The 10978-nt window shown below is 35.9% G+C and overlaps 1 protein-coding gene across 1 annotated transcript; it reads right to left on the reverse strand.

Moving 5' to 3' along the window:
• Positions 1-4752: 4752 nt before the first annotated feature.
• On the reverse strand, positions 4753-8910 carry LOC102715714 (cystinosin homolog). The gene is made up of 8 exons (XM_006663874.3): positions 8549-8910; positions 6867-6999; positions 6284-6373; positions 6077-6201; positions 5908-5950; positions 5413-5530; positions 5280-5329; positions 4753-5131 (listed from the first exon to the last, which is right to left on the reverse strand). The coding sequence occupies exons 1-8, from the start codon at positions 8665-8667 to the stop codon at positions 4985-4987; spliced, it is 825 nt and encodes a 274-aa protein (XP_006663937.1). The 5' UTR covers positions 8668-8910; the 3' UTR covers positions 4753-4984.
• Positions 8911-10978: the final 2068 nt, after the last annotated feature.

Here is a 10978-nt window from a genome sequence, read left to right on the forward strand (position 1 = left end):
CGTGTGAAAAAAAAGAGAATCCAGATAAGTAATGAGTAGTGCCAAACATGGCCTTAGACTGATGAGCGATTCTCCATTGCAGGTAGCTCCATATGGGTCGTTGAGGAACGAACATGGTAGACATCTATTGAGCATCCTACGATATTTACACATGGTGGAAATGGACGGCTTAAATTAGTGAGACTGTAATCATATACGCCCGTTCATGATGATGGTTTTTTTTTTCCTTCGGAGTTACATGATGATGTACAAGTTGGAATGGAAGTATGGGACGGCTTAACTTAGTTGCACGGCAGCGCTGTAATCATTTTACAGCCCATCCGTTAGTTCACATGTGAATACATGTACCTGCAACTTTTTGATTGACGAGATAACATATGGTAAAATTATATTTAACAAGTAATTTTAGTTAAATATATATATATATCGGGCATTCGAGCCAATCAAACAAAACTTTGTAGGCAAAAATATTCCCTGCAAATTATAATCCTTTTTGGGTGCTCCACTTACCTCCTATGAGGTTAAGATGAACTTTAAATCTAAGTTATTCATTAGTCAAGGGCAAATTTGGTCAAACATATATATAAGCGTTATTCTATCTACTTGCAAGTTATTAAGTTGCCATGCATGAGAAAAAAAGAACTTAATAAGCAGCGAGCGAAAGAAATTGGCTAGCAATTGACTGGATCAGATCGGTAATTAGATATCCTCTATGTCTATGTAGTTGCAACTTGCAAGCCCCTAACTGCATTTATTATTGTAAAGGAGCTTATTAAACCTTGTTTTTCGTTTTTACTTATAAACAATATCTGAATTTTAAATCTTAATTTAGAATTTATTTGTGATTTTTATTAAAATTTATTTTTCAGCTTTTGCTTTTAGATCGGTAAAAGCATATGTATAATTTTCATTTATAAATTATTTTGTGTTTGTAAATATATTGGTTGGCTTTTTAAAAAAGCCAAATAATAAGTGCCTTAGCTACGTCGTCAGACTATAGCAGCAAGTAGATCGAACTATCTACGAGATATCAATCGTTATATTAATGTTTATCAGTAGATGCAACCCATGAGGTACCAAATATTTATGGAAAATCAATTCTCTTATATTGAAACAGGGAATTTATAGATTATTATACCCCCATCCCACAGTAAGTGCATTTTTTACTGTTTATAGAATCGTTCATCTTATTTAAAAAAATTATGGTTAGTAATTTTATTGTTATTATATGTGACTTTAAAATATATATTTTTAAATATGACGAATAGGCAAATGTTGGACACGAAAATCTATAAATACAATTATATAGAATAGAGGTAGTACTATATTGTGCATATGTGCTAAAAAAACTTAACATATGCATATATTGAATACTATATTGGTAGTGTTTTGGCCAGTATGTATGTGTTCTCGTCCTACTTCAGTATGTTAGGCCTGAGAGTTAGGCTCAAGTGTATGGTTGGTGAGATTAGTCTCACATGGTAAGTTTAGATAGGTTTAGGTCAGCTTATCTAATTAGTTCACTCTAAGCATATAACCTATGGGTTAACTCTTTTACACAAAATAAAGATAAAAATGTAAGTGGGGTGCTACGTGAACGTGAATCCACCCACCATATAGAGTGGGCTATGGTGATTTAGGGCTGGGGGTTATAGCTAGGCCTACCATCTCAATCCGTGCACACTCATGTGTTTTAGATCCAATGCCTAGTGAACCATGAGTGCCTATAAAATATTGGTTAGTGCAGAGGATCCACAATAAATAAAGGATGCATAGGACACTATCCCCATCATGTATATGCAGTAGACTGCATTTGCAGAGCGTAGGCCCACATTGTTTACGGATATATGAGTCACATAACACCATCCCCACTACTAAGGTGGACTACATTCGCAAAGTTATCCTATCTCCACGTATATAGGGTTGGACTACGGCCAATAACCTGCACGTAAAATATAGCAGTAGATTACAATATGATTAATTAATTATTAGTTAAAAATTAAAATATGAATTTATATGATTTTTTGAAGCAACTTTTTCATAGATTTGTTTTTAAAAACACATCGTTTAACAATTTAGTAAGCGTATGCGTGAAAAACAAGAAAATATGGATAGGGAAACAGGATAAAGAACACGGCCTACATTCGCAAAGCAAAGGCCCGAACTGTTTGTCACAAGTTCTGAGGTGACCGAGCTTCCTAACAACAATAGCACGTATACCACGGCTCAAAGATCGCATATATAATGGTTGTATCAGCCATTACAGATTTTTGGTCACATCACATTATATATATAATACATATGTAACAGTTCAAAGAAACATCATATCGCAGATACAATACATCTATAACGGCTCAAAACGATGATTCTTCATTGATAAAAGAGTGCAAACAAAAAAAAACCAAAAAGAAAAAAAGAAAACTATCTGCCTATATATCTGCCTCCCTAACACCCTATCTGCCTCGAGCCTATGGAGGGAGCAACGGATGGTATGCTCAAAACGAGGAGGGGAAAACGGCCATATGTGCTGGGGCAAGAGATCGTCAGTCGCCGCCGGCGCTGTTAATGGAAGGGAATAATAGGACACCACTCTTTCTCGTGAGCCATGTGAAAGGATAATCATACTTGCTTTCGTAGATTTATAACAATATAGCATTACTAATCCATACTCGTAGTCTATACTCGTAGTGACGGTAATGGATAATAAATCTGCCACCTATCTTCATCATCGACTTTTTTCTATTTTTGGAAAGAAACATAAGTAAAACATATATATCAAACCACTTTTATTAACTCTATTTTAATAAAATACTAAAAATATTTGTTAATAAAATTCCTTTATAACGTATAAACGATCCGATATAAATCAATTCTAAGTAGCGGCACTGGGCAGCGGATGGATCTGAACCCCGAAGAGAAAGAGGCAAGCCATATTATGCAACTCGTGGACTTGATCGGCGCCTTCCATCCTCGTCAGGCGTTTCTTGCAGGGGAAAGTGCATCAGCCCCATCTTCTCCAACCTTCTATGCTGCATCCACGTGTTTCATTTCAACGGGGAGAGTTGGGTAGCCATTGTCTGCTGCGAAAATAAAACAACATAAACTCAATAAATAATATAGCAACGTTATCTTGGAGTCAACATTCTTTTTACCAAATGATAATATGTGTATCACATACATTGGTAATATTAACGAGATGAGCGTTTTCTTTTTCCTTTGTTTGCTGAACAAGAACAAACCATGAAAAAAATTGGCGTTCCATCTAATTTCACACTAAATATAAATTTCAATGTGACGATGTGCAATGTGATGTGCAACCTCTCATGCAAGCGTCGCTTTAGATATAATTCCTTGACGATAGAGCATCGAAAATCGTCAATGGTGGATTTAGAAGAAAGTATTAATGGAGGCTGAATCATTTTCTTTTAGAAACAACTTTAGTTCTCTCTTTTCATAGGAACCTATGGTATAAAATTTAATGAGAACTTAGGGGTCTCCTTGATATTAAGAACTAGTAGTGCGGGCTAGAGACCCATAGTCCCCATGACAGATCACCGCTAAAAATTGCTTACCGGTCCAAAAATAACGTCATAAAAATTAGTTTTCTCACTACTGTACAAATTTACCTTCAGTACAATAAACGTAGTATCAGTTTGCTTATAGTGCACACTATATTTTCCTATCGGTATATCATTGGTAGAAAAAAACTCAAACGTTAGATTTAAAATTTTAGTACTGATAGAAAAAGATCTGAATAATTAGATTAGAAAAAGTAAACAATCTAGATTAATCAATTACCAGTAAAGAGCATTATAAAACATCTAATTATATTATTATCATATCCTATAATTATGTCACATGTTTATGTGCTAGTATGCTCCTATATAAAAAGTAGTGATACAGGTGGATGTTGAATGTATGACCAACTCTCATCTTTTGAAACCAAAAATAATTGTGGAACACAAATATCAATCCCCCATACTCTAACTCTATCTTTTGTAATATGACGATGACACGTGTTAATAACATGGTAACGATAATTTTATTTGATAAAATCTCAATGCAATACCTGGGTATAACTTTTTTTTTTTAATAAAACATCGTTGCAACGTGCCCGCTCGCAGGGAGCAGGACAGTGTGACCGCTTGATGCCGGATTCTTTTAACTTTTAAGCCAATATTTCGACGTAAGGCGATTTACACGATACAATTTGACGATATATATATCTATCGTAAAATCACCGTGGTAGCCTCTTCTAAAATAACCGGCCACGCCAGAAATAGCAACAAAATTCCGTGTCCGCTTTGCAAAATTTCATTTTCCTAAAAAAAATGGAAGGTTTATTTTAAAAATAATAAATTGTTCAGGAAAATTTTAAACTTTGTCAAACGAAGTTAGCTGCAGTGACAGTTTACCAAGGCCGTTCCTTTACGTGGCGCATTTATTCCTTTTTGCGTGGCTTTTTGTTTTTTGTCAAGGTGGATGCAGATTAATTTATATCAAACAATGTTTAAGAACGAATTACTATAACATATTGTAGTGAAAGTGCCACTCACATATGCCATAGATTAAAAATCATTTTTGTTCATAAAAAACACAATAAACTACAGAAGAAATTGAAAAGGAAAACACTGGGTTAGAAAATTTCAAACTACAGTTAACAAGTATAAACTACAGAATATAACCTAAAAATGCTGGCTAAAAATTTTGAATAAAGAAAAGTAAATACCAAACTACGAAACATACTTATGCCAAATCCGTGAGAGATATTATAACTATACTTACATAATCATAAATCCTGTTGCAAGATTGATGTCGAGGCCTGTTCTATCTACATTTTTACATTAATCCGTAAATAGATGTACAGAATTTAGTTTTTCAATACATGAAAATGTATGTGTTATATTTAATTTGAAGAATGGATATATAGTTGGCTACGACACTGAAACAAGGCGGCCATACAATGTGCAATACAATAGGTATATCATACATTATCTTCTTCAGGCTTGTCTGAAGGCCTGATAAGAGGAGCTACCCTTTCAGAAATGATAGCCTTACCATTCTCATCTCGTTTGACAGGGTACAGCACATAGTGTTGAATTATGAATATAATATCGAAGAAAACAACTTCCTACAACATGAAAGACACGTCATTTTAGTTAGCCGAGTTTAGCAGAAAAAGTCAAGACTTTTGGAAAAGTTTGAGACAGGATTGTTCTTAGAAAGCCAAAAGGTGATAAAAGTAGTATTATTAGAGTAAAACTAAATGTATTGCTCACCAGTGAAAGAAGGGTTTTCCCAATATTTCCATAGAAATTCACCAGTGTGTCTGCAACACAATATGTCCAGTCAGGAGAAAATCGACATATGTAGGATGAATCACACCACAAATAATCGGACAATGCAGCTTACGTTGATCTATTGATTGCACACCCATCTGGCCAAAGTTCAGCACCCCTCCGGTAAGATCAAGTAAAATATTGCCAATACTCCAACCAATTGTACTCTTCCGCTTGAAGTTCATGACAGCCTAAGATAAATAGGAAATTGAATATTAGCAAAAAATTACAGCACAATGTTCATTTAAGCAACTGCCATGCAGTAATATCAAATTAGGTTATACGATGGTAAGTATCCATAGCGCTTTCTTAAAACTATTTCATTTCAAACTAGCTAAGCCATTAGAAATTGTCTTGTTAAATAACAGAGACCAACATAACTAGTAGTCTATACTCTGTAAGGAGCTAACATGAGCTTGTGTTCAACTTGTAATTATCAGGTATAGATGCATTATATACTTAACCTCACTTTAATTAGCCATACTGCCCTACATCAAAAATATCATTGATCCATTCCATACCATTAGACAACCACATAAATATAGTAATAACAAGAACATAACACTACCTGAGGTATGTACTTGATTGCTGTCATTCCAACCTGTATCGAACTAAAATACACATACAGAGAAAGAAATCAATTCCACTTCAACAAAAATAAGTGAAACGTGTCAATAAGAACATTTAACTGAACTGAATATTATTAAAGAGAACTATTTTGAAACAAAAGAACTTACTTGAACACATCAATAAGCCAAAGCCAGTTATTTTTTGGCCAAGCTACAATTAGGCAAACAATAGCAGCTACCCACACAATAGCAGTGATTGATACGCACACTTTGGAGACTTTCTGGTTTCCTCGCTGTATGTTGTTTATAGCGTCAGATACTGAGAGACAGTGCCAAGATGTAACTGTGGTTCATCCACATGGCAGCTTAACTAACCTCATAGATGAATACTTGAAACAGAGTAAAAGCTGTCAAGGTAACCGCATGTACAGAAAAAGCAACATCATTTGCCGCAACAGGAATCATCTGCATTGAATGATACAAAGTTATGTGTTTGATTTAGGCTTAGCAAATTCCATTTTCAAAGTTAAGAGGTGAAGAACTACAGCAATGATGCTCTGGTATCAAGTAAAAAAAATACAACTATACAACAAAAACAAAAGACATGCTGTCATTGGGTGCAGCTTCTTTCTCTCAAAGCATTGGAGGATTGGAGCAACTAAAGGAACTCGTATGTAAATCTCAACATTCGTTGGCATTACTGTAAAATTGCTCCCAGTCCTGTTTTGCTTACTGATGAACAAACTAGAATAGTGACCATTTATTACAGGACACCAATTTTTAACATGGAGATTGTATAGAAGTCAGGAATCAGGGCATTAGGAATCTGAATGGATATCATGACCAGTTATTGATTAGCTTTGCTCATATATTCCTTCATCCCTCTATGAACATGTGAATTTACAAAGTACCATTCATATCTAGCCAACAGAATATTTTAAAGGTGAAGATGGCTAACCTCTTTATCACCATACTGCTCATGGTACTGTCTCTGGATGAAGGGGCTGAAGAATAGAGCGGCATTGTATATGAGGTACGATGAGTGCTTTGTCAAGTTTAACACCAGAAAATCAAAGTTCAGGCCCACCACACTGCAATTGATTAATTCAGTTAAACCATGAAATAAGGAACATGAATGATAAAATGTACATATCTGGATCTCTATCAGACTGAACTGTTTATCACCAAATCAACATATATCCAGACTTTTCAATGCATTTGAACCACGAATTTGCATATTCAAAAAGAAACAATGAGAAAATGATAAGGAATGATCATACATGCTACAGCACAGCCACTATGCAGCACATCTTCTGCTGCAGATTATTCTTGGTAACATTGTGTAAAACAGTATATTTGTTTTAGAACAAATGACAACATGAATGTAAAGTACACATTTCTAGGAAGAAAACATGTCACACTTGTCCTTACTAGTATTTATCAGAAAAAAAATGTTTCACAAAAGGTGCACCATAAAGTGTGAAAACAGATTCGTTCTTTGCACCTTAATTTAACTCTGATTAGTTCCAAAATATGAAGGTTTCCTCAAGAATATACTCGCTTTGATCATAAAGACATGTCATTTTGAACATCACAGTCTTCAAAATACGACTATGGCCACTAACTTATCTTGAAATGTATTTATTAAGCTCCAAAAATTATAATATAACAAAAATATTCTCATGTACAAGTGTGTGTATATATACAATTGTATTTATTAAGGTAACGACAGCAGGACAGTTATACATACAGATTTCATTTGTCCAATATAAATAATTAAAAACATATTAGCGCATAAAGTTTACAAAGTTTGACCAGTAATATGTACAAAACACCATGTTTTCATGACCAGTGAGAGTAGTAGATAGCATAATGAAGTAGTCAAACACATTGGAATTTCAGTTTGTTTTCCAGAACAAGAGTATTTGGATGCCAACAAAGAACTTAAAAGATAACTCATCACAAGGGATCGAACGAGTGGGAAATCATCCCCCATCACCCACAAGAGAACGTCACAGTTAGTATCCAAAGGAACAGGCAAAAATTCAGTGACAACAAGCATGCTTGCTAAAGAACTAATTGTACCCAAGTGAAAAACTTGTGACGGTAAGAGAACATGTGCCTATAAGGTCAACCTGGCATCCATGTATCATAGCAACTACATGCTATTCTGCAACACATTGCAGGAAATGGATCTACTAGATTGTAAAGAGCACAGTATGGTGTTGGTGTTAGCGCTAAACTGCAGTCTGAGCTTCTTTATAATTCACGCACCATGGTCATGATGAACCGCAAAACGAAGCTGATTTTGACGGCCAGGGGATGAGCAACTACAGGAGCAGCACCCAAATAGCCTGTCAGTATTGGCAGAAGGGGTTTCCCTCGGGAGAAACCAAGTTTCCGCTAGTTCAGCATCAGCTCAGTGAAGTGGACACCACAAATTTTACCCAAAATTCAGGTCTGCTCCACCTCCGCCCGTACACACACAGATTCCTCACCCTCTCAAGCTTGCAAAATCAATTCATTAATGGATGAACAAATCTCAAATCCCCCTCAAAGAAAACCATCCACAAACAAACCAGCAACAGAAGCGGAAGAGAAATGGCGGAATCAGAGAGGGGGGGGGATCTGGTGGGTCACCTCTTGCGCCTGTAGTTGAGGAAGACCTGCGGGTAGAAGCTGAAGGACCAGGCGAAGAAGGCGACCCACCCCAGCACCTGGTACAGCACCTCCAGCCCCACTGAGTTCCACGACGACATCGCCGTTCCCCTCCCCTCCTCTCTTTCGCCTAGCTCAGCCTCAGCTGCTGTGAAATTTGGGGGATTCTTTTTTTTTTTCTTCCCCCACCCCACCACCTCCAATTCTTTCTTTATTCTTCCCCGCGGAATTTATAGAGCGAGAGGAAAGCGAAAGCATCCTTCACCACGCATCCCCAATCGCTCTCAGAATCTCTCTTCTGATTGGTTGGGGAAGGAGAAGAAGGGGGAAGAGAGAGAGGGGGGTGGGTTGGCGTTGGTCGGAATCACGGTTGTGCCATGCCCTGTAACCCGCGGGACGGGTGGACGAACCGGGACGGGAAGCCGGCGACGTGCGGGCGTCGTGGATAGTGCCCAGTGCGAGTGCGGCGGAGGATGGTCCGGGTTGAGGGAGTTGTAACGGGACGGGATACCGTGCTGACGTGCTCACAACGAGGATACACACGCTGCCCGGTTGTGTCGTCGTTGCACATTTGCACCATAGGCATAGCAGTTACCTCCTGCCTTTTACGGTATAAGATTTTTTAATCTTGTCTAGATCCATATGAATGCTAATAAATCTAGACAAATATATAAATTATATATATTCATTAATTAATAAATTTTGATAAGGCTAGAAAGGCTTATAATATAAAATAGAGGTAGTACCGGTTAGCGAGGACAGCTCTACTTTTTTAAAAAAAATATTATTCTCTCCGTTTCACTTTAGAAGACTTTTTAGTCTTACCTAGATTTATTTGTATGACAATAAATATATATAGATAGATATATGGATGAATCCAAGCAAGGCAATAAGACTTTCTAGCCTGCGTCTCACCGTTATATATTATAAAACTTTTTAGTTTTCTCTAAATTTATCAATTGATGAATGTATATAATTTATATATATGTATATCTAGATCCATTAGCATCCATATTAATCTAGGTAAGACTAAAAAAATGTTACATTGTGAAATAGAGGAAGTAGCTATGAATCCTGACAATTTACAACCAAAAATAGTTATGGATGGAGTACATGTTAAGGCTGTAATTATATATACATAATATATTCAGCTAATTAGGCGTTGTAGACACGGGAAAGAGAGGTTAGGATAATATGATATAGCAGCAAAGCTAAAAATTTTATCATGTATGGTTAGTTATAGATGTATTCTAGTTTAGTATGGTCATTTATATATTTATGGATACTCAAAAAGGGCGAGGAATTATCCCATTGCCGATCTGAGAACGTTCAGTTCTCGAAGAAGAAACTTATCCCTATTGTTTTAGGTGTATGAAAAGAAGTCAAAGATTTCCAAATGTAGGATGGTAATGGATATTGCCATGAAAGTGAATTTGATGTTAATATAGCATAGCAAAAGGGTCTGATGCATCAAAAGATTGTGTGATGCATCATCAAGAATGGCCATGATGGCTAAAATTTCCTCTTCTATGGTACGTATTAATTGGAAGGTTGTGTGTAAGATCATCCTGAATGTGTATGACATACCAAATATTCATCTTTTATAAAATTTATTAATTTTAAGGTTTTGTGTAAGAATGTCAAATAGTTCCTTTTTTTTTAATTGTCAGGAGTGTCCAATTCCAATATGTTAATTTGAATGTGGACTAGTACTGACTATGAATTTAGACCACCAAATTGGTATATTTTTAAGACGAGGCAAAAATTATTGAGATTGTAATTACTTATATTAATAATATACCCGTATATTGCAACATGCCCATATAATTGATTATGTACTGGTGGACATAAAAGAAACGGTTTTTAGAAACCACTTGATTTTTTTTTGGTTTTTATGAAAGTGATGGTTTTGCATGTTGTCGGTGGATAAGAGGACAAACTACTCTGTTTTTAAGTGGTACAGATATAGAATTTTTGGTAAATTATGGTAACTATTTTCAGAAAATATAGTGTAGACTCAGGCATGGGAGGTTAGGCTAATATGAGATGCCAGTGGAGCAAGAATTTTATCCTGAGTGGTTAGTTATAGCATGGTAATTCCTGTATTTAAGTATTTTAGTAATGGATAATCAAAAGGTCGAGGGGTTACCCACAACCGATTTGAGGATGTCCAGTTCTCAAAGAATCAACTTATCCCAATTATTTTGGGTGCACAGAAAGGAATCAAAGATCTGCAGAAGCAAGTTGGTAATGGATATTGCCATCAAGTGGAATCGATATTAACATAGCATAACAATGGGATCTGATGCACCAAAGATTGTGTTTTGCGCCATCAACAATGGACAATATCTTCATTTCTACACTGTCACCTCTCATTTCTTCATTTTTACACTTTCTTCAATTAACCAAGGA

This window comes from Oryza brachyantha, chromosome 12, assembly GCF_000231095.2.
Source record: "Oryza brachyantha chromosome 12, ObraRS2, whole genome shotgun sequence".
Classification (NCBI taxonomy): domain Eukaryota; kingdom Viridiplantae; phylum Streptophyta; class Magnoliopsida; order Poales; family Poaceae; genus Oryza; species Oryza brachyantha.

What these genes read in the sequence shown, in the direction of transcription:
- LOC102715714 (XM_006663874.3), bottom strand. Translation starts at nt 8,667, where the DNA reads ATGTCGTCGTGGAACTCAGTGGGGCTGGAGGTGCTGTACCAGGTGCTG. An exon ending in AGCAGTATGGTGATAAAGAG is followed by an intron (nt 6,374 to 6,866) that starts GTTAGCCATCTT and finishes CATTCAATGCAG; the next exon opens with ATGATTCCTGTTGCGGCAAA. An exon ending in TTCAAGTATTCATCTATGAG is followed by an intron (nt 6,202 to 6,283) that starts GTTAGTTAAGCT and finishes AACAACATACAG; the next exon opens with CGAGGAAACCAGAAAGTCTC.